We start from the raw sequence: 23832 nt of genomic DNA, 5'->3' as shown, positions 1-23832 counted from the left end.
TTTTAAAAGCTAGATACTTTTGACCGGTAATTATTAATATAAATTTATTATAAAAAAAAATTAAATAGTGAATGACACGTGCAGATAATAGTTAGACCAATTATTTAGAGTCCTGTCTCGGACCCCTTTGTGCCAACTAATCACGAAGAAGAAAATTCCATGTCAAATCATTGTGAAAATCATAGAAGTTCTAAGATTTCGAATTATGTAACAAAAGCTTCAATAGCTCTAAAGGTTAAAGAACATTTTGTTGAAATATTCCACATTTGTCAAAAGTAGAGAGAAAAAGAAAAGAGTTTAAATATCCTAATCTCACTTCATCTAATACAACGGTCTTTTGTGATAAAATTCACACGTATCGAACTTTGTAGGTGATAACTAATAAGTTATAAATAATATCGGTGTTATTGGAAATGAACATTTGACCGTCTTTCTTGTAATTTGACACATTTGCCCTATGTCTAAGACCCTGAATTAGTAAATTTGAGTCCATTACTTAATGTAAAAGATATTAAAGGATAATGTATTGGCCTAATGAATTTGGTGAGTCCAAAATGTTGGTCTGTTCATCTGTTTCTTGGTGAAAACTCCAAAAAGAGATTTTGATCAGGTAGTGGTGAGGTTTAGTCAGAAAAACGATAATTTCTAATGGAAATAAAAAAAGAAAATGCTTTGTAAATCATGAGCTAATGACAGTCGGAGAAACCTACACAGAATCTTGTATAAGTTGCTAATGCTAATTAGAGATTATCTTTGGGGCTGAATTTTCTAATATTATTCTTCTCATCAAGGAGGAAAATATATAATGTACAAGAGTGATTTACAAGGAAAGAAATAAACATCAAATAACCTAATTACAATTTGATTATAAGGACTCAAAAAAAGGTAACTAAACTAATTACAAAAAGTCAACTCTCCAATACTCCCCCTCAAGTTGGTGCATAAATGTCGTTCATGCCTAACTTGACAAGAGAGTTGTAGAACGCTTGACTTGCAATAACTTTAGTTAAGTTATCCGCTAATTGATCTTCTGACTTTACGAACGGAAATTGAATAATATTCCCATCCAACTTCTCCTTAATGATGTGTCTGTCAACTTCCACGTGTTTTGTGCAATCATGTTGAATTAGGTTGTGTGAGATATCAATAGCTGCTTTATTATCACAAAACAAATTTGAGGCTGAATTTGAAGGATACCCAAGTTCACCACGTAACCTCTGAAGCCATAATAGTTCACATACTCCTTTTGCCATACCTCTGTATTCCGCCTCTGCACTTGATAAAGCAACCACTTATGTTTAAGCAACCACTTATGTTTCTTACTCCGCCAAGTCACTAAGTTTCCTCCCACAAATGTAAAGTAACTAGATGTGGACCTGACGATCAGTAACGTTGCCTGCCCAATTTGCATCGGTGTAACCCTCTATTCGGCAATGATCATTCTTGGAAAACATGATACCTTTACCTAGGGAGGACTTCAGGTATCGTAGGATGCGTTCAACTGCACCCATATGTGCCTCACTCGGAGAATGCATAAATTAACTAACAACACTTACTATGTATGCAATATCAGGCCTGGTGTGAGATAAATAAATTAACCTTCCAACTAACCTTTGATAACTGATCTCTAATAGTGGGAACTTGATCAGGGTGCAAGGCAAGATGGTGATTTTGGACTATAGGGGTGTCAGCCGGTTTACAATCAAGCATTCCGGTTTCAGCTAACAAGTCAAGAACATATTTTCTTTGAGATAGAAATATACCCTCTTTAGATCGAGCTACTTCTACACCCAAGAAATATTTCAATCCACCAAGATCTTTCATATCAAACTCAGTTGCTAAGTAATCTTTCAGCCTTGAGATTTCCTCTTTATCATCACCTATCACAATCATATCATCCACATAAATAATAAGTGCCGTCAATTTACCCATTCGACGTTTCAAGAAAAGTGTATGATCAGAATTGCTCTGCCTGAACTCATACTTCTTCATAGTCGTCCAGAACCTACCAAACCATGCCTGAGGTGATTGTTTCAATTCATATAATGCCTTATTCAACTTACACATCAATCTGGGTTGTGAAATCGATGCATAACCAGGTGGAATATCCATATACACTTCTTCTTTAAGATTACCATGTAAGAAATCATTTTTCACATCAAATTGTTGTAATGACCAATCCAAGTTAGCCGCCAACGAAAGTAACACTCTTACTGTATTAATCTTTGCTATCGGAGCAAATGTTTCTGTATAATCAACATCATACATCTGAGTGTATCCTTTGGCCATCAATCGTGCTTTGTATCGTTTAATCGACCCATCATCTTTGTACTTGATGGTGTACACCCATCGACATCCCACTCTCTTCTTTCCTTGGGGTAGTAGAACTAAATCCCATGTTTGATTTTTCTGAAGTGCATCCATTTCTTCCTCCATTGCCTTGGTCCATCAATTATCAGATAGTGTCTCCTTCAATGAACTTGGTGTGTTATCATTGGATATTTGTTGTACAAAAGCTTTGCCTAGTTCTGATAATTTATGTGATGACATATCGTTGGCAATGGGATATTTAGAGCCTTTCGTTGTTTCCGGTGAATATTGATTGGGTGGCTTTCCTCAGTTGTGCCTGAAAGGTAACTAATAATTCGGAACATCGGATACATCAATAGGGATAATAGATCTTACCTCAGGAATATTCTCTGGAGTATGGTCATCTGGTGGTACTATATTTTGAGACGAGAGGGTAGTAGTATCAGTAGAAGTCTCAAGATCGGCAAGTGGCAGCACTATTGTCGTGGGTGAGCACAGCACTGCAGTGCCTGCTGCTAGTTTTATGGGCAGAGATGCTGCTTCTGCTTGGCTGGGCTGGCAGTGCAGCCATTGCGGACTCAGCTAATAGTGGCAATAGAAGATCAGTGGTAGCAGCAACCAAGGTCCAAACCTGCTCGTCATGCAGTGTCTCCCCCTAAAGTGGAGGGTTGGAAGAAGCTGAAGAGTAATACATCTCAGACTCGGAAAAAGTAACATCCATGGTAATATCCATCTGACATGAAGGAGGGTGGTAGCAACGGTATCCTTTCTGATGTAATCCATACCTCATGAAAACACACCGGAGAGCACATGGGTCAAGTTTTGTCTGTTGATTTTTATGTAGATGAACAAAGGCAACACATCCAAAAACTCGCGGTGGGAGCACCAAAACGGACGGTAGAGGCACGAATGTAGCAAGAACTTGCAAAGGTGTAAGAAAATTCAATACTTTGGATGACATACGGTTGATAAGGTAAGTGACAGTCTGAAGAGCAACATCCTAAGAAGAGCGGGGAACATCCGCCCCAATCAATAGCGATCGAGCTGTTTCTAATAGATGGCGATTTTTGCGCTCAGCCACCCCATTCTTTTAAGGAGTCTGAGGACAAGTAGTCTCGTGGAGGATTCCGTGATTAGTTAAATAATGTGTAAAATCATTATTAACATATTCACCACCATTATCAGAACGCAAAATCCAGATTTTAGTAGAAAATTATGTCTGAAGCATGGTGTGGAATGTCTTAAATGCCAGCAACACATCACTTTTATGCTTAAGAAGGTATAACCATGTCATCCGTGTGCAATCATATATGAACGTCACAAACCACCTAATACCAGATGAAGTAGTAATCGGAGATGGTCCCTAAACGTCAGAATGAACAAGACAAAAGGAATATCACTTTTATTAGAATTCAACGGATAAGAGACACGGTGACTCTTGGCAAGTACACAAGTGTCACATTTAAAGTCTGAAACTGAACAACCAACAAATAAATCCGGAAACATATGTTGTAAATAACTGAAAGATGGATGACCCAAACGATGATGCCATAACCATATCTGACACTGTTTGTGATCAATGGCTCTTTGGGCGAGATTGACCCGTCCTGTACTGACATCGTCCACAAAATAGAGATTCCCCATTTTAGTACCACGACCAATTATCTCCTTCATGAGAATATCCTGAATAAGACAAAACTTTGGATACAATAGTACACAAAAATTCAATTGCTCAGTAGCTTGGCCAGAAGACATTAATTTATGCTTTAGTGAAGGTATAAGTAGTGCATGCGGCAAAGAGAGGGTAGGCATGAGGCGTACAGTGCCAGCACCAGTTACCGGTGAGGTGACACCATTAGCATTAGTAATATTTCATCGAAATAGAACAGTATCACAAGATAAATCAGTCGAGACATAGGTCATATGATATGTGGCACCAGAGTCAATAATCCAATCGGACTGAGTATCGCAATTATTCATATTAAAAGCATAACCATAGTTACTAGACGACTTTGGAGGCATGTCGGAAGAACTCGAAACAGGAGGATTCATGGTAGGGTCAATTAGGGTAGTAGTGTTTAGTATAGGGGTAGGATTGGTTAGGATGAAATTGTTTCCACCGTGGAGTGGTGGTAGGTTCTTCATGGGAGGGCCGAGTTTGCTTGAGGGAACGGGCAGAGCAAAAATCCTAGGATCTCTGCTATGATACCATGCTAATTAGAGATTATCTTTGCGGCTTAATTTTCTGATATCATTCTTCTCACTAAGGAGGAAAATATATATTGTACAAGAGTGATTTACAAGGAAAAAAATAAACATCAAATAACCTAATTACAATTTGATTATAAGGACTCAAAAAAAGATAACTAAACTAATTACAAAAAATCAACTCTCCAACAGCTAATACGCTACGACGACGATAAACTTATTTAATTGATCTTCCTCGACATATCAGCCGGCCTTTAATTTTATTTTCGGCCTGCATGTTGTTTGCATGCCTATACAAGGGTTGATGAAACAGTGGATGGCGTGTCTTCTATTAGCTAGCCAGACGGTAGATACTACCTAAGTGCGACAGCATGCTCGGTCGATTATAATTGCATAACTTTGTTGTTCCATATGTAACAGACAAATTATTCAACTCCCTAAATTATTACTTAATTCAATAAATAAAACTGCTAAATTTGATACAGCAACATTTGTGTGTTTTCGTATAATGTAATTAGCTAACCTGATAACGCATAACAATTTTTTTTTTTCTTTTTACGCTACAAACGCATTCTAGTCATCTAATATTAAGAAAGAATGTATCGAATATGTGGTCTTGAGTGCATAATGAATACGATAAATGCTAAAAACTCTTTCTAAAAGCGGTATAATTTAAAAAATTGTAAACAATCGTTAAAGTACATAGAAATATTTTAGAATAATTAGACATTAATCCATGGAAGATTAAAACAATAGCCTTATTAAGTGCAGTGAAACATAGACGGATTCAACAAAGTATGGAACCAACAACCAAACATATTTGGACAGCAACAAATCATCGCAGCACAAAAGACAATCTACCCTTTTATTTACAAGTGCAACTGATCCAACTGAGAAGGGAGATAGCTCCTCTCCACTCGTCTCCAACTTCACCAATTGGCAACTTTCCCCACAAAGCTGGTAACTCTTTTTCTTTCCACTTTCCCACACCTTCTCACACAATCTTCTCACCAGCCAAACACTCCGTAAACTCCATTAAATCATGGCCGGTATAGACTCCTCCTTCGATTTCGAACAATCCTCCTCCAGTCACCGCCTGCCACGCCACCCCACGCCCTTTAGCTCCAGCTCCTTCACCCCGGTCAGCTCCAACTCCCAGTTTACCCAAAGCCGAACCCCCGGCAGCCGAAGGTCCCGCCACATCAAGCCCCCCACGACTCCATTTGCCGCAGACAACGACAAGTCGTGGCAGGGCGAGATTTCTTGGCAGTTTGAGCCCACCGGGTGGAGCGACACGCGAAATTTAGGCTCAGTTTTGAGCCCATGGGCCACAGCAAACACATCCTCCGAGGCCCACATAGTTCGCCGCTCCGCCAATTACTACTACCTCTCAAGAACTAGCAGACGCGCTGCCAGGAATAACCCAAATTACAATTCTGTCCCTGATGGCAGGCTTGAGCTTCAAAGCTATGTTGCTCCTCCTAGGGTTAATAATGGGAATGGCAACACTAATTTGAATAATAATAGTGAGAGTTCTTTAATTTCTGCAAATAGTATCTATGGTGCACAACATAAAAAGCCCCCAAGATTGGAAAAAATAAAGGAGTTGGGAAGTGGTAATTATAGCGGAAGTGGTTCATTAGCTAGAAAAGATGTGCTCGGTCTGATCGATTATGATCATCCACCAAACCGAACAAAAGATGACGCATCCGAAGTTTTGAGTCATGGGATGCCACATAATTTGGGTCATGACCTTGGTGGTCATTTTTACGATCATGGCCATCACAGTCATCATGGTACGTCGAAAATTATAGGACATGATGACTATGGTCGAGGGTTGTCACATGTGGGACGTAATCATCATCTTCACGGTTATGATGATCATGCATGGCAATCAACAGTCTCTGGCCACCATAACGGCGGCGTTGATGGGTATGCCGATAGCGATCAAGGTTCAGGTTATGATGAAGAGGATGATGAAGAAGAAGATGCCGTGCCACCAAAGCAAGTAGGGTTGCTCAGCTTGTTCAAGTATTCAACAAAGTGGGATATGGTTCTTGTGTTTCTGGGATGCATTGGTGCTCTCATTAATGGAGGGTCTCTTCCTTGGTACTCGTTTCTTTTCGGAACGTTTGTGAACAAGATTGCTAAGGAATCAAAGTACGCTGACAAGACTCAGATGATGGATGATATTGAAACGGTATGTCAAAACTATTCATACATGTTTTAATTTCTAAATTTTTTCTTATTAGCTTAGCCTTTTGAAAAGAAAAGTTGGTATTTTTACACGTTTTTTAATATTACTGCATGTATACTGTACTCAAAAAAAAAATTACTGCATGTATTTTTTTTTTTTTTTTGCCTGATACGAGCGATACTGGTATTCGAACACAGAACTGCAAAAAAATTTGGTTAGATTAACAATGGAAGCTCATTTTTCATTTCAATTTAATTTCAGATAGCCCTGTATATGGCTGGATTAGCAGCAATAGTTATAGTTGGAGCATACATGGGTAAGATGCACATGCATCATGATGTTCCTCTTTGTGTCCTTTTGAATAATATATTTTCTTCTCTTTTGTGGTACAAATGTTTAATACCAAAAGTATTTGTTGATCACTAAATGCAGAGATTACCTGTTGGAGAATGGTAGGGGAGAGATCTGCTCAAAGAATAAGAAGAGAATATCTAAGAGCAGTTCTACGGCAGGACATTAGCTTTTTCGACACAGAGATCGCCGCCGGCGACATTATGCATGGAATTTCTAGTGATGTTGCTCAAATCCAAGAAGTTATGGGGGAGAAGGTTTGCTTGCTATTTGCTTTTTATAAATTTCCTTTGAACTAATTTTTATGATTATGCGACGATTAGGAGCTGATAAATTTTGGGAATTTTGAACTTTGTGAATAATTTCAGATGGCACATTTCATTCACCACCTATGTACTTTCATATGTGGATACACAGTTGGATTTCTGAGGTCATGGAAGATCTCTCTGGTAGTCCTCTCAGTCATACCACTGATGATGTTCTGTGGTATCGCTTACAAAGCGGTTTATGTTGGCCTCACTACGAAAGAAGAGGTATCGCTTACAGCGCGGTTTATGTTGGCCTCGATCTTAAATTTTCTCAGCACTTACATATTTTCCTAAATCTTTTCTGGTGCATTTGTCACAGGTTTCTTACCTTAAAGCTGGTAATGTAGCCGAGCAAGCGATCAGTTCAATCAGAACTGTGTTTTCCTTTGTTGCAGAGGATCTTCTGGCTGAAAGATACGCAGATTTATTGAACAAATTGGTGCCTTTTGGAGCAAGGATCGGCTTTGCTAAGGGTGCTGGAGTGGGAATTATCTATGTCGTTTCGTATTCAACATGGGCGTTGGCTTTCTGGTATGGCAGTGCTTTGGTTTCTAAGGGAGAGATCTCTGGAGGCGCCGCCATTGCTTGTTTCTTTGGCGTCAATGTTGGAGGAAGGTATAAAGAATTTCTGTAATTGTGGGGGAGAGATTCTCTGTGCAGGACGTCCTTTCTTTAAGAAAGACAGGAAAGAAATGATGTCCTCCACAGAGACGGAACTGTAAAACTTCAATTTTCTTGACACATTTTGCATGTGGCTGAATTTTCACAGGGGCTTGGCGTTGTCCCTATCATATTTTGCTCAGTTTTCACAAGGCACAGTAGCAGCAGGCCGGGTGTTTGAAATTATAGATAGAGTTCCGGAGATAGACCCCTACAGCTCAGTAGGCAGCACCCTGCCGAGTACTCAAGGAAGGATTGAATTTAAAGGCGTTTCTTTCTCATACCCGTCTCGTATGGATGCTCCGATTCTTCGTTCCCTGAATCTGGTTATCCCATCTCGGAAGAGTGTAGCACTGGTTGGCGCTAGCGGAGGTGGAAAGTCCACCATTTTCGCTCTTATAGAAAGGTTCTATGACCCTAACCAAGGTATCATAATCTTACGGATTAACAACATTAAAAAAAAAAAAAACTTGTGATAAAATGGACTAACTCTAGTTCCTTCTCTGATTTGGTTTTTGCATGTTTGTTTCGGTAGGTACAATCACATTGGACGGTCATGATTTAAGGACGCTTCAGGTGAAGTGGCTAAGAGATCAGATAGGTATGGTCGGCCAGGAGCCCGTGCTCTTTGCCACAAGTATATTAGAAAATGTATTGATGGGGAAGGAGAATGCCACCAAGAAGGAAGCGATTTCCGCCTGCATTGCTGCCAATGCCAACAGCTTCATTTCTGGCCTTCCACAAGGCTATGACACTCAGGTTCAACAGCAAAAATATTCTTAAAGTTCTCTTGCTATAGTGTTAGAATATGCACGGAAATGTTCTATTGCAAGATATCTAGCATGACATGTTTTCAACAGTAAATCTGGACCACGCAATTAAACAAGAATTCACCTAATCCATGATCTAGATTGACAGTTCGAAGCACATATCCTCGCTTGTCTGGCAAGAGAACATTTACACAACGTTTATGTGCACATACACATACGTAAATACATAGATGCTTAGGTACTCATGGTGCAATGCTTATTTCATTGTCACATTTGGCAGGTTGGAGACAGAGGAGCACTGCTGTCAGGAGGTCAGAAGCAAAGAATCGCATTGGCTCGGGCGATGATCAAAGACCCTAGAATCCTTCTCTTGGATGAACCTACCAGCGCCCTAGACCCTGAATCCGAGGCTGCAGTCCAAAAGGCTATTGACAAGATCTCCTCAGGCCGAACATCGATTGTAATTGCTCACAGGCTATCGACAGTAAGAAATTCTCACACCATCGTAGTTCTTGACTCTGGCTCTGTGGTTGAGATTGGTAATCATCGCCAGCTCATGGAAAAAGCCGGTGCCTACTATAGCCTCGTTGAGCTTGCCGCTGATGGGGTAACAAAACCTTTGTTGAAACAAAATGATAATCAGAAAGTTACTCAGTTTTCGGTGTCTGATATGCATGATTTGTCAGGATCGCCATTCGCTCAAGAGAAAAGCCGAGTAGAGGAGAAAGATGTCCAAAAACAAAAACCGAAAAAGGTTAAACTTTTGGATATATGGTTGTTACAAAGACCAGAGGTTCCAATGCTCTTAGTAGGATTCTTCTTGGGTATGAATGCAGGAGCAATTTTGTCTATCTTTCCTTTTATTCTAGGCCTAGCCCTCGAAATATATTTCGATGACGACCCATCAAAAATTAAAAAAAAAATTGATCCTCTTTGTTTAGCACTTGTTGGGCTTGGCCTTGGGAACATACTCCTCATGACAGGACAACAAGGGTTGTGTGGCTGGGCTGGAACAAAACTCACATTGAGAGTGCGAAACCTCCTGTTTCGTTCGATACTAAAACAAGAGCCTGGTTGGTTTGACTCCGAAGAAAATTCGAAAGCAGTTCTGGTCTCGAGGCTCTCAGTTGATTCTGTCAGTTTTCGTTCGGTCCATATTGATCGATTATCAGTCTTGTTGATGGGTTTGAGTTCAGCCATCGTGGGACTTGGTTTGTCCCTTTGGATTAATAGGTGGCTAACTCTTTTGGCTGCTGCTCTCACTCCCTTGACTCTCGGTGCAAGTTACTTGAGCTTGATCATAAATTTAGGGCCAAAACTCGACAATGATGCTTATGCGAAAGCGAGCAACATTGCTTCTGGTGCTGTTTCAAACATAAGGACAGTCACAACATTTTCTGCTCAGCAACAGCTGGTTAAGTCCTTCGAAAGGGCTTTATCAGGGCCAAAGAGAAAATCAGTTAAGAGGTCACAAATCATGGGCCTAACACTAGGGTTTTCTCAAGGTGTTATGTATGGAGCATACACCTTAACCCTTTGGTTTGGTGGTTACCTTGTGAAAGAAGGCAAAGCAAGCTTCGGCGATGTGTACCAAATTTTTCTTATCCTTGTTTTGAGTTCGTTTTCTGTTGGACAATTAGCCGGTCTTGCACCAGACACATCCATGGCTTCAACAGCAATTCCAGCAGTTTTCGATATCATTACTCGCAAGCCATTAATCAGCAGCAGAAGCAGCAGCAGAGAAAAAGAAAGGAAGCTTGACCGGTCGAAACCATTGGACATTCAGTTCAAAATGGTGACATTTGCCTACCCTTCTAGGCCAGATGTGACCGTGTTGAGCGACTTTTGCTTGAAGGTCAAAGGCGGTAGCACCGTGGCATTGGCGGGCGGAAGCGGGTCCGGGAAATCGACGGTGGTATGGTTAATACAGAGGTTTTATGATCCAATTCAAGGGAAGGTGATGATGGGAGGGGTGGATTTGAGGGAGATAAATCTGAAGTGGTTGAGAAGGCAAATAGCTCTAGTGGGTCAAGAGCCTACATTGTTTGCAGGCACTATGAGAGAGAATATTGCTTTTGGAAACCCTAATGCTTCATGGTCTGAAATTGAAGACGCTGCAAGGGAAGCTTATATCCACAACTTCATTAGTAGCCTCCCTCAAGGCTATGAAACTCAGGTATATATAGTTCAATTTATAGCACTATATGCTCTTTAGTTCGGATAATTGACAAGTGTCGATAACGTGTCTGTATCATTATTTCCAACAAAACATACTAACATATTATCAAATACATTTTCGACAAAACAAATTAAAGAGCAAGCGTCGTGCACACAAAATTTTCTATCTTCTACGATGCGTATCTTTCACCATAATGGTTTTCTCTTTCCTTTGATCTATAGGTTGGTGAGAGTGGGGCCCAGCTATCCGGGGGCCAGAAGCAAAGGATTGCCATAGCAAGGGCTATACTGAAGAAATCAAAGGTACTACTTCTAGACGAAGCAAGTAGTGCACTGGATTTGGAATCAGAGAGGCACATACAAGAGGCACTTAAGAAGATCAGCAAAAGGGCTACAACCATCATAGTGGCTCACCGGCTTTCGACAATCCGAGAGGCCGATATGATAGCAGTGATGAGCAACGGCGCCATCACAGAATATGGGAGCCATGATGCACTTATGGCCTCTCACCTTAACGGTGTGTATGCTAGCTTGGTGCGTGCAGAAACTGAAGCCAATGCGTTTTGATTACAGTATGTAACTTGTAAGTTACCCCTGGAACTTTTGTGATGGAGAAGATTGATTAGCATGCTTGTAGTTATAGAGAAGTAGCCAATCCATATTAATATTTTTTTGGTCCACACTCTCATTACTTTTTGTGATGTTAGGGTTTGTAATTGATGTACCAACGTACATTCAATGACTCAAATGGTAGGGTTTAAACTTGTAAAGCCTTTTGTTCTAGGCTTGTTACCGCTAGTTTTTTTTGTTTGATTTTGTTTTCAACAAATAATATTGTCTGTACTAAGGAGGTGGAGAAGTGGACTTAAGTCTCAAAATGAGCTAGCAATAATGTAAGTAGCTTGTTATGGCTAGTTGGTAAATCTAAATAATAGGGACCCGGTAGGGTACATTGAAGTACTTAATATAATCACCTATTGACAGTCAAATATGGTCGTCAAATGTTATGATTGTATTGTACCCAAGTTCCTAAATGAGAAAGATAATATTTTAATTTTGGCAGGAATGAAATCGCATAATTGCGTCTACTTGTTTACTTTCATGGAATGAGAAAATCCTGAAGCGAGGAAGGGGAAGACAAAAATGAGTATATAGATCAACCATCTCCCCTAGTTAATTTCATCTTTGATTTTCAGGCATTAAAATGCGGATTTTAATGTGGTATTCTACTTTTTTTTTTGTTTTTTTAACAAACAATATTATCTACACTAAGCCTCACAATAGGCTAATAATAATGTCGTTCAAATTCTCCTGTGGTGAGAATCGAATCTAAGATCTCTCACTTACAAGTGAAGAAAAATACCATTAAACCATAGTACTAAGTGGTACTCCACTAGTTAATATCCTTGATTAAGATGCCTAATGTTTATATGATCACATGTAAAAATTCTGGTGAAATACTATATGAGGCTACTACTTTGTATATAAGCATAATTTGTGTTCCCAGAAATTGGAAAAGTCCTTCCGTCTCAATTAACTCTTCCCAAAAGGAGAAACGCAACCACAAAGAGACCCACGACCTAATCAACAAACCAAATATATAAAAAGGGTGATCAATCACATTTATCTTGATTAATGTTGGCCCTTTAATCGTCATTGATCATCACATAAATAATAAACAAAAAAGGCCATAAAATTCTGTGCGTTTTTATTGTAACTTGACTTTGAAGCCAAGAGAAGCTGAAGTTTACGTGCCTCGTATGCAAAGCTAAAGCCTACAGAAGTGCTTTTGGACAAGCCAATATTCTTGCCATTATTCTCTGCCTCATCATCACTATATGCAGGATTCTTCCCTTGATTTTACTACATCTCCCCTTCAGGTATTCAGAAATTTATGAACAATCCGATTGTAGTTGTTTTCGTTATCTTGGTTTTGTGGTTCAGAATTTGTAACTGATGCTAGTTTAGTTTTCGATGAACTAACCGATGTTAGAAATTTGATTTTCTTGATTCGTGTTGTTCGAGTTGTTTCAGAATGCGTGGCGTTCATTAGTCTGGGTTTAGCAGAAGAAGAGAAGAATTGAAGCAATGGCCTCCCTCACACCAGGAGTTTTGATAAAGTTTCTACAGAGCATAAACTCCAACGTGAAGGTTCGAGGAGAATACCGATCAGTCCTGCTTCAAGTGATCAGCATTGTGCCAGCCTTAAGTGGCTCGGAACTCTGGCCTAACCAAGGATTCTTCATAAAAGTCTCCGATTCTTCTCATTCCACTTATGTCTCGCTGTCGAGGGAGGACAATGAGATTATATTGAATAACAAGTTGCAGCTTGGCCAGTTTTTCTATGTCGATAGAATGGAGGCAGGAACACCGGTTCCTATTCTTGTTGGAGTCAGACCAGTGCCAGGAAGACACCCTTTCGTGGGGAACCCTAAGGATTTGATGCAAATGTTAGAGCCATCAGAGAATCCAGTCCAAGCTGATCATGAAGGAACAAATAATAGTTCCAAATCGAGGGAACCCTTTGATGAAAACCCGAGACAAAAGCTTGTTATTAAAGAGGAAAGGGTGGCTGTTGCATCTAGGTATATGCAAGGTGTTTCGACATCAAATTCAAAAGCTAGCGCAGCGGATTCCTATGGAGGTGGGAAGAACAATGATAATGAGACTGGTGCTAAGAAGGTTGGCATGGTGAAAGGCAAGCAGCAAGAGCTTAATGGTCAGGTACGATTTGCGCGCTAGACATAGTTTCCGTTTTAAGTATATAACTGTTTTTTGACAAATGTAACAAAGTTCTAGTGTAGGAAACACATTTCTGTTGAATCTTTTGACCAGTTATGTAGTATGGTCATTTATACTAGTGTAACAGGCACGCTCAATAGCTCCTCCCCGCAATCGACCTCGTGCGCTTGCATCAGAGGCAGATGTGGCTGCATCTAATACCAAGGAGACTGCTGTGCCTTCAAGAAGCGCTTCTGCAAAACGCACTTCAGGAAAACAGGAAACCATGAACACTAATTGCTTGTCAAACCGAAAAGATAAAAGTAATTCAGCAGAGGCAGTTTTGTGGCCTTCTCTTCCGGCTAATTTTGTGAAGCTCGGAAAGGTATTCCAGGCAACAACACATATTCATTGACTCTCATTCATGTGATCTAGGCAGCAATATATTGAATAACAATGTGACACAGTTCGTATATTTTGTCAAAATTTTACAAGGGAATGCTTAGAAGGAGAAATCTAGCTTCTTTGGTTGCAGCAGAAGCTCAAAAAGAAGCATCTACAGCTGCAACTCTTGTCAAATGCGTTAGGTAAACAATAATCTTACATGTATGAATCATCTTAACAATTGTCTCACAGTAAACTCTTTTTCTTTTCTTTTTTTCCAAGTATGTTCGCCGATCTATGCTCATCTGCTTCACCGGACAATCCCCACATCTCTCTGAACAAGTTTTTCATACTCCACCAGCTGATTGACCAACCAAATATGACAGCTCCATTAAAGGATAATTCAATTCCTTTAACTACAAAGCAGTTACCTCCAGATGTCGAAACGTTGAGCAAAAAGACAGGCCTAATTCATGGTAAAGGCACATTGAAGTCTTCGAAGGTCCCCGCTGAGTTAAGTGGAGCAGAGAAACTAGAATGGGCGAAAGGAGATAGTGCGAAAGAGATAACAGAACTCAGAGAAGCTCTCTTAAACGAAACAAGATCTTGGTTCTTGAAATTCTTGGAGGAGGCACTGGATTCTGGATTTCGTCTGAAAACCCCCCAAGAGAAGAAAGGTAAGGACAGTGCTGGGCGCCGCAATGAGCCAGAGAATCAAATCGCTGTGACGCTATCACAGCTTAAGAAAGGAAATGAGTGGTTGGATAAACTGAAAAACAGTCAGAGCTCAGAGAACAATGGATTGGTGGAGACCATTGACAGGTTGAAACAAAAAGTGTATTCCTGTTTATTTGTCCATGTTGAATCTGCTGCTTCAGCTCTAGAAAACAGATCCAATCACAATTGATTCAGCGAAACATACGAATAATTTATTACATTTGAGATAGATTTTGTTGCCAACCAATGTGATTTGAGCCAAGCATTGTTACTGAACTTGTGGATGATGAAATAATTTATGGACTGTTGCTTGTGTATAAATTAATTCCAATAAAATGATGATATTTTGTACATGAACTTTGAAGAAATACATACGAATTACAGAAGAAAAAAAAAAAGAGCATCAAGGATGTCAATGTGTAACACTTACGGTCGATGATGTTAAGGCCGTTGCAGCACTGCAGAACTAGAATCTGTTCGGAAATGAATTCGCGATACAATCATCGGTTAACTAAGTTAAAATGGGAGCTCCGAAAAAATTGGCCACCTTCACTACTGCCAACTTTGTGCCTGAAAAAGAGAGAGTCCAAGATGGAGAGCTAGAGCACATGCGAAATTCTCAGACAATGCTGATATATCTAGCATGTGCCCTGCTTCTCCAGCATGGCTCTTTCTCCCTATATCCACCCTCAACTTCCGGCTGAACGATCACCAACGTCCGCCAACGGCCTCCCCATAGGCTTTTTTTTTTTTTTTTTTTTTTTTTTTTTTTTTTTTTTATACGGTTAATTAATAAATATCTTATAAGAAGAATGGAAATAATGGTGATTATAAAGGATTTTATATGCAGAAATCCGTACTTGTGTGGATATACCTAATGCTGCTCAAAGCTGATGAGCCTATGGATCCCACCTACTAGGTTGGCAAGCACTTATGGTGGTGGTAGGGTTGTTTGCTCTTCTGCTTTTGCTTCCAAAATAAGCAATTTTTTTTTAATTTGTTGTTCTGTAAGTGAAGCAAGAGGAAAGTTGAACCATATGTTTCAACTATGCCCGAACCGTTGGAAGTTTGGCTACCAAAAGAGAAAAATAGGGTTGCATCTAGAGAACAAAAAATATTTGAATTTAACGAGTTTTATTTGGAGGAAACTACTCTCCAACCAATAAGTAATAATATAGGTATGGACGGTTCTATTGACCCAATTTCTTCATAAGTTTCCGTAAAATTTTTCGACGAAAGATCAGGCATAACATAACCTTGTCTGAAGATTTTGAGGAAATATGAATCACCGGCATCAGAACTAGATATAGGGCCCTGTTTGAAAGAACGACTGACCTAATTCCGAAATGGAAGTACTTGAATGTAACGTAAACCACTTTCACTGATATAAACGATTCAACACAAAGAGTCATTACATCATGAAGCTACCATGCTTCGTTCGAACTAACTCTGACTAGAGAAGCTTACGATGTGCACCAGCACAAAATTTTCAATACTCTCTGAAAGTAAGATTCAGACGGCCAGCTCGGAGATTTGTTTTTTCCAGCAGGGTCTTAGGAGCAGTGTCTGGCTTTATAGACGATACACCATGAAATACATGCCTCGATTTTCCACCAAATATTAGAACATCTCCAGATTCCAGTATAACCTTATTTGCCCTGTCAACATCCCTTTGCTCACCGTACAAGAATTCTGCAGTATCTCCAATGGAAAAAGAGACAACTGGCAAACATTTGCAGAGACTTTGTTCACTTTCATCACGATCCTGCAGGAAGGCATGGCCAAGAGATGTTATCAAGTAGTTCAGAACAGTAAGGTTTTACTTATTTTAAGATTCAGAAAGTAATACAGGATGAATTTCATTATATGGGAAATTTTGCAAATTTTGCTTCAGTCTTCTAAACGATCCAGAAATAACTAACGTGGACAACAGTTGCATTGGGTTATAGATGATTTGGAAGATGGTGCAGCTGCTGCGAATGAATGCCATGCAGTTCAGTGCATAAAATAAAAGTGACAGCTGTTCCTCCAAAATGGTTAAGAGATAGTTCGATGCCTGACAGTTACAGATGTAATGCTTACCAAAGTTGTATCAAATGCGCATACGACAGAGGGAGAAGGATTAAATTAGAAGAAAGAAATGAATCCACTGCAGAGAAATAGATAAGGCTCTTTTATTACAAACCTGATGAAGACCTAGTCGCCCAGAGGATGAGTAAAAGTTCACAAGACATATGTCTGGGATCATCCATGGAAGTATGCCTTTAGAATTGCTAGTTTTAGAATCTTTCATAATAAGGGACTGGGACTCTTTGATTGCATTTTCAACCAACTGAAAGAATTCATCAGGAATCTTTGGCGGAATAGCACCATCAACAGGTCGACGATCTCCATACTGACCTGTCTCAGGGTCCCAATTCTTACCAAGGCACATCATCATCAAATTCAGCTTTGCTCCATCACGGTAACCAGGTCTGTAGAAACCTCCAGAACCCAAACCCAAGTCTCGGCATAACTTGACTATATTCATCTAGAAGAAATCAAAAACAGAAAATCTCACAATCCATCAACTTACTCTACAATTTTCATGTACCATTCACATATTTCAGATTGGTGAAACATAATTATCAGTTGGAGAATGATTTAACAATGAAAACTAATCACAGAATTTAGAAGAAGTAAAAGAACACAAAGAAGCACCTGGTCATGGAGGGAAAGGTAACTTTTTAATAGAACCATTCCAGACTGCAAAACAATTCCACTGTTCTGTTCCTTGGAGCGCTTGATTTCATTCCGCCTTTCTCTATTCTGTACTAGCAGAGGAGCCTTTAGGGTAATAGAACCCCTTGATTTAGGAGGACATAAATCAAAAATCGACTGTTCAGAAGGCTCTGGCTTCCCTTGGTTGGTTGCATTTACAGGACTGTTAATAGGGAAAGGCACACCATGGGCCTCAGATTTGCAGGGCAGAGTTACACTATCCTCTGTCATCTCACTCGGGGTTTCTCTAATCTGCATTCTCTCTACCCCGGCATGCAAATTCTCAGAATGACTCAGATTAGAAAACGAAGGAGGATGCTCTCTGTAGCTTGCATCTGAGACAGCTGACCACTTTGAAACTTTTGGGTTAACACCCCTGGAATCAGTTGATTTATGTCCCTCCTTCAAACTCTCAGCATGAGAATGCATGTCCTCTCTTCCAGATGAATGCCATTCCTGCCGATGTGCAGAACTGGTGGCAGGTTTATGCTCAGAATGATATGATACCAGAAACTCATTGTTACCCGAGGAGTCATTAGAAAATGTTCCATGAGTTCCAGGCCCGGCCTGCTGTTTGTGCAAACAGTGTGAATAAACACAGTTCAATCAACTCAACTTCACAAAATCATGTGCAAGGATAACCAATATAAACGTCGAAGATAACCAAACAAATCCATTTCATAAAAGAGCAGCTAAAAAAATGAAATGCCACTAAATCTACCAAGGAATGGAGCTGAGTCAAGACATCAAAACTACAAGCCAGCCCTAAATTTATAACAGTTTTCCCATCCCAGACTTGAATTCGTAGCTCAAACGTACTAAATCAAAACACAAACCAACTATGATTTGTCTAAACACATATGCTGCTCAAAGTAAACACTTTTAAACCATTGACCACCACATGCTTGAAAATTCTCTTACTCACACCCAGTTCCCATAGCACATTCTAAATCCTCAAACCCCAAATGCCAAATCATTTAGAAGTGCAAAAGTAAGAAAAAGTTCCAAACTTTTCAACCAGAACTCACATTACATTCCAATTTAATTTCAAAAATCTCAAAGTAAGCATGTAAAATTAGAGTCTTTCACTTAAATCTAACAAAAGTTCATTATAAAATGCACAAAAATCCCATGATTAACAAGATCATAATCATAGAAAAGATGAAAAAAAAAAAAAAAAAACCAAGAAATCAAGTCTGTCAATAGATAGGGGTGGCGATAAACTTACAGGGCTGTGGAGATTGGAAGGGTGGCCGGCGGCGAGAGGAGAATGTCGGCCACCTCGTTGGTTTCCTCGGGCTTGACCTCCCCGATTCGTGGGAAAACGTCCGCCTCGGAGGCTTTCTCGAGCTTGACCTCCCCGGTTCGTGGAGAATCGTCCGCCTCGGAGGCATTCTCGAGCTTGACCTCCCCGTTTCGTGGAGAATCGTCCGCCGCGGGAGATGTCGCCATCTTGCGCGCGATTGTCCATGGAGTTTCTTGGACCTAAATCGCTGTAATTGGCGGGGAAATTACGGTTAATTTTGGAAGAAATGGAAGAAAATGACTGAACAGTTGGAAACGGTGAAGAGTGAGAAGTGAGAAGTGCGGAGGAGAGATCGAAAGGAAAGTTAATATTTGATTATATTAGAAAATGGATGGAGTTTGTGGGGCCATTTTATTGGAGGGAGAGAATATAAATGCCACTCTCTGAGAAACCTTCAGCCCGAAGTTACCAAGTCCTTTGAACTTCTTGGATTTTCACCTTTAACGATTCTCCACGAAATGCCGACGAAAGGAATATAAATCTTTATATTTTATAATGTAATCTCACTCATTTGTCTGTAGGGCTATCTACTCGGTCGTACACATTTTTTTACATTTTTTCCCCTCATATTTTGAGCAATAACCCTTTCAATATTTTAAAAACATTTCAGTCGCATATTTACGATTTTATTCTAATTTCGTATCATTATTATAAAATTTGTTAAGTTAGATGTTAAGTGATGGCGTGGTAACAATAGATCACATTTTTGTTGACAACTAATAAGAGATATTTGAGTAAATTATATTTGGCATCTTCATGCTTGTGTATAACTACAACCTCATATAACATTTTTAAAACATTTCAATTACGTTGGGATCCTCAGAGCATCTCCAATGGAGGACTCCCACCATCACTTTTGAGTACTTATTTAAGGACTTAAGGGAATCTTTATGTTCCTAAAAGAATATTGACTCCAATGGTAGAGTCCTTATAGTAGAAACCCTAAATTTGAAGTTTTTATGGTTTTACGTGATAATTTAATTAGATGTACATTTTTTGTTTATGCTGGTGTCCCAGTGGTAAATGCCGGATTATGAGGCTTCCTTAAAACTGAAAACTAGATGTCTTAGGTTTGAAACCCGCTGATGGTGTGGAAGTCACACTTGTGGTCAAACGAAGGCTGAAATGTCTATGTAAGTCTTCCCGGCCCTCAAAAGAGATGGATAACCGTAGCTTGCCACCAGTTGGCCTCCTTAAAAAAAAAAAAAAAAAAAAAAACCTTTTTTTTTTAATTAATTAAAATTAAAATCTTCAATCAAGATTGTGGGTATGGTTTTCCAATCAAGGTGCACACTTTTTGTTTTTGTTAATCATTTTTTTATTAATTAAAAGCTACGATTAAGATTATGGGCCTTGTTTTCAACTTAAAATTGTCTCTATACAAACCTTAAATGTGAGGGAATTCAATACAATATGTATTTGGTGAGTCTATATACTTTAAGGACTCACTTTCCGATCCATTGAAAATTCATTTTGTCCTATATTTATTTTATACTCATTTTATACCGTGGTCATCCCTATTGAGATACTTCTTTGGATATGCTCTCAGAAGGTAAAATCACTTACTATCTTTCTGCCACGTGTAAGTGAGACAAAATTACCTATTTGTTTCATGAGCGAGGCGGGCGACTCAGGCCTGTTTCTTGCATCGGCCCATATTCAATTCTATCCCGACCGACATCGATGTTTAAATGGGGCGGCCCGACTCGTCGTCGTTCACGAGCCTGGCAGCATCAAGATGTTGTACCTTTGAAACTTCTTTCTTGGCAATCTGAACGTACAACCTCATAAAACGCACGCAGAGATCGCAGATTAAACTAAAAGGCCAACCCTTATTTGCTCTGTTTGGTCCTCGAAAACCCCCTTTTGTTTTTCCAGAGCTTCTCTCAATTCTTCTCACTCAGATTGCACCATCGTCCTCACCGTTCCTCAGATCAATGTTATAAGCAGGTATACGTCTTCCAAATTCGCAATCAAGTTTTCGTTTTTTGCATCAATTTCTCAGATTTATCGTAAATTTTTTGGATTTCACTGCATTTCTTTTTATGATTTTGGATAAAAATTGTAGTTTAGGGATTTTTAGGGGCAAAGGGGTTTAGATGGTTAAGGGGATCAATCAACTGGAATTTCAGAACTTGAGCAGTCTTTGATTTTTGTTAGCTAAAAACCCAATTAATCAGTATTAAAAAAAAAAAAAAAAAACCCGATTAATCATAAAAACAACATTGGGTCTCGTTTGATATTTAATTTTTTTTGATATGGAAGATGGGATTTGGGTTTTAACTGTATTGGAATAGGAAGCCCAATTTCTAAGACTGCACGTTTAAGCTCTATTCGAAGGAAGATAATGCAGAGATAATGTAAGGCTGTCTGACAATGTGTGTATATTATTGTTGTATTTCTGGGTCATTTGTGTTTTTCAAGCTATCCTGGATCTGGTATTTGATGATCTTGACGTGGCACAGTTAATTTCGCATTGCTAGGAAGTTGTGAAGCGAAGATGGTGAAGCTGACTATGATTGCTCGTGTTACTGACGGTCTTCCACTAGCAGAGGGACTGGATGATGGCCGTGATGTAACAGACTCTGAATTCTACAAACAACAAGTCAAGGCTTTATTCAAGAACTTATCAACCGGACAAAATGAGCCTTCAAGGATGTCAGTTGAAACTGGACCTTTTGTTTTCCAGTATCCTTGTCGCTTCGTCTTCATGATTTATTGAGTTGAAACAATTTGTTTTATGTTGATAAATTTACTAGCTATAGGTTTGTGCAATCCCCTTATAGCTCCTGGACAGGATTTAGATGCAATACAAATAGTGATAATTGTGAAACTTTGTTGATAAATGTGTCTTAGGTTTGTTGCAAATCGGTTGACTTAATTTTATATTGGAAGACAATATGTTAGTTTCACATAGCTGTTGCTGTCATTAAAACTTAAGCTGCTCATTCAGTAATTGTCTTATTGATGCTGTTATATAAATGCTATGTTATTGATTGTTCTCGTTAGAGGAAGAGCATACAACTGTTATTACCTTGACCTTTGTTCTTAGCTATATCATCGAAGGACGTGTGTGTTACCTGACAATGTGTGACCGTGCCTATCCAAAGAAACTTGCCTTCCAATACCTTGAAGATCTCAAGAATGAGTTTGAGCGTGTTAATGGGACTCAAATTGAAACTGCTGCAAGACCTTATGCATTCATTAAATTCGGTAGGTCTATTGCCATAAACTATTGTCCGTCATATCATATGTTAGACTTGTGTACTTATTATCTACATTTTTGTTCTCCTTTTGCTGGGTTTGATTTCCTTCCACATTTTTGTGTTTAAAAGATACATTCATACAGAAAACAAAGAAATTGTACCAGGACACTCGCACTCAGCGGAATATTGCAAAGTTGAATGATGAGCTGTATGAAGTCCACCAAATAATGACTCGCAATGTTCAGGAAGTGCTTGGTGTTGGTGAAAAGTTGGACCGTAAGTCTTTCTATTTGCTTCTAGATGGAAGTTTATTTGTTTGTGTATATGTGATAAATTTCCTCCTGAATTTCAATTTTGCAGAGGTCAGTCAAATGTCGAGCCGTTTAACATCAGAATCTCGCATATATGCTGATAAAGCAAGAGATTTGAATCGACAGGTTAGTCTTATCTGATTATCCATGATAGGCACCATTTTAAACTAATATTATATGGATTCCCAAACGTTACATATCATATGATTTCCCTTTACACCCCATCCTTGATTCCTGTATGAATGATGTAGCGTCCAATCATTTCGATTACCATATTCTTTGGATTGGACATCTTTTGTGTGTCTCAAATTCAATCAAATTGTAATGTCTTGTGGCAAGTACGAATGCAGTTGTGGCTGAGGCATTTACATGACATCTTTGTTTTGTTTACTTGAATACTTGTTCAAAAGCTGTTAGTTATGCATGCCACTGGGCTTATTAAACTCAGGTAGCTGTTTGCTGATGGTGCTGTATGCTGGTGCTATTGCTAATCCATAATAATTGAGTATTTCTTTTACGAAGTAGGTCTTTCTAGCCACATTTGTTTGAATTAGGAATATTGCCTTCTCCAATCTGCCACAAGTTCTCTAGATTGAGCTGTTTATGTCAAAGAATTTATGTCATATGTAACTTCTATTGCCAAAGTAATGTAGCAGAAACTTATCATTTCACACGTCTGTTAATTGTAGGCTCTGATCCGAAAGTACGCGCCTATTGCCATTGTGCTTGGAGTTGTTTTCCTCCTTTTCTGGGTCAAAACAAAGCTCTGGTGATCAAACTGCTTCATCTATGTTCTGAATTTGCGGCAATTTTGACGGGCTTCTGTTTGTTGCGCTGGACTGTTTCCGTTCCATACGGGACTTGGGAACTTCAGATTGGCTGCCTTATCCTCGTGAAAGATTTAAAAGATGTTTCGGGGTTACTTTTGTTGGTCACGCCGAGTTTGATTGAGAAAATTAATTCTGTAAGAACCTCTGCTGATGGGAACATATCCACCCTTACGGAAGAGAGACCCCTCAAAACAACAGATTGAGGAGTCAGATCTTATCAGTTATCATACTACTAAGTACAAGGGAGTAGATTTTGCTGTTTTATATATACATTGTCAAAATTCACTCACTGTCTAATATTATTTGTGGCGTTTGGTCAGTACCTATCAACAGGAGCGCCTTTGTGCGGCGCATTCTGTCGATTGCGTTATCTTGTTTATGATTCTTGCACAATAATGCACCATACACAATTGATCTTAGTCTTGCATCTACAAGATCGACGAAATCAATACGTTCTGTTGTGCACAATTTCTGCAAACGCTCTCTCGATAGCGATTTTGGTTGCCAGTTTTAACCCGTTGAGCCATGCCTAATTGAGCTTGCACAAAACTTTGCAAGTGCTTTAGTGACGAGCCGGGTCGTGTCATATAAAGCAATACAGAACCAATGTAACTC

At 39.3% G+C, this 23832-nt stretch overlaps 4 protein-coding genes across 8 annotated transcripts; 3 read left to right on the top strand and 1 right to left on the bottom strand.

The window, feature by feature from the left end:
* Nucleotides 1–5206: 5206 nt before the first annotated feature.
* LOC103929276 (ABC transporter B family member 19) lies at nucleotides 5207–11780 on the top strand. The gene is made up of 9 exons (XM_009338442.3): nucleotides 5207–6718; nucleotides 6977–7031; nucleotides 7148–7323; nucleotides 7435–7599; nucleotides 7694–7989; nucleotides 8144–8460; nucleotides 8570–8793; nucleotides 9085–10980; nucleotides 11205–11780. The coding sequence occupies exons 1-9, from the start codon at nucleotides 5561–5563 to the stop codon at nucleotides 11547–11549; spliced, it is 4632 nt and encodes a 1543-aa protein (XP_009336717.2). The 5' UTR covers nucleotides 5207–5560; the 3' UTR covers nucleotides 11550–11780.
* Nucleotides 11781–12669: 889 nt separating this feature from the next.
* LOC103929275 lies at nucleotides 12670–15155 on the top strand. Of its 2 annotated transcripts, XM_048572539.1 has the most exons (5): nucleotides 12670–12862; nucleotides 13017–13706; nucleotides 13852–14088; nucleotides 14199–14290; nucleotides 14370–15155. In XM_048572539.1, the coding sequence occupies exons 2-5, from the start codon at nucleotides 13071–13073 to the stop codon at nucleotides 14992–14994; spliced, it is 1590 nt and encodes a 529-aa protein (XP_048428496.1). In that variant the 5' UTR covers nucleotides 12670–12862; nucleotides 13017–13070; the 3' UTR covers nucleotides 14995–15155. The 2 variants fall into 2 exon arrangements, with proteins under 2 accessions (XP_048428496.1, XP_018498521.2); XM_018643005.2 differs by lacking the exon at nucleotides 12670–12862 and having other exon boundaries at nucleotides 12876–13706.
* A 1012-nt stretch (nucleotides 15156–16167) lies between these two features.
* On the bottom strand, nucleotides 16168–19262 carry LOC103929274. Of its 2 annotated transcripts, none has more exons than XM_009338439.3 (4): nucleotides 18793–19262; nucleotides 17505–18131; nucleotides 16990–17334; nucleotides 16168–16569 (listed from the first exon to the last, which is right to left on the bottom strand). In XM_009338439.3, exons 1-4 carry the CDS (start codon nucleotides 19033–19035, stop codon nucleotides 16294–16296), a joined length of 1491 nt encoding a protein of 496 aa, XP_009336714.1. In that variant the 5' UTR covers nucleotides 19036–19262; the 3' UTR covers nucleotides 16168–16293. The 2 variants fall into 2 exon arrangements, with proteins under 2 accessions (XP_009336714.1, XP_009336712.1); XM_009338437.3 differs by having other exon boundaries at nucleotides 17505–18134; nucleotides 18793–19257.
* Nucleotides 19263–20659: 1397 nt separating this feature from the next.
* Nucleotides 20660–23196, top strand: LOC103929273 (25.3 kDa vesicle transport protein). Of its 3 annotated transcripts, none has more exons than XM_048572584.1 (6): nucleotides 20660–20820; nucleotides 21358–21558; nucleotides 21923–22083; nucleotides 22206–22352; nucleotides 22437–22513; nucleotides 23077–23196. In XM_048572584.1, exons 2-6 carry the CDS (start codon nucleotides 21371–21373, stop codon nucleotides 23158–23160), a joined length of 657 nt encoding a protein of 218 aa, XP_048428541.1. In that variant the 5' UTR covers nucleotides 20660–20820; nucleotides 21358–21370; the 3' UTR covers nucleotides 23161–23196. The 3 variants fall into 3 exon arrangements, with proteins under 3 accessions (XP_048428541.1, XP_009336710.1, XP_009336711.1); XM_009338435.3 differs by having other exon boundaries at nucleotides 20662–20820; nucleotides 21336–21558; XM_009338436.3 differs by having other exon boundaries at nucleotides 20663–20820; nucleotides 21354–21558.
* Nucleotides 23197–23832: the final 636 nt, after the last annotated feature.

Source organism: the organism of the source record quoted next, unplaced genomic scaffold, assembly GCF_019419815.1.
Source record: "Pyrus x bretschneideri cultivar Hongxiangsu unplaced genomic scaffold, Pyrus_bretschneideri_v1 Contig61, whole genome shotgun sequence".
In the NCBI taxonomy this organism is placed as follows: domain Eukaryota; kingdom Viridiplantae; phylum Streptophyta; class Magnoliopsida; order Rosales; family Rosaceae; genus Pyrus; species Pyrus x bretschneideri.
The sequence above is the reverse complement of the archived record's forward strand: the minus strand, read 5'-3'. Positions and strand labels throughout refer to the sequence as shown.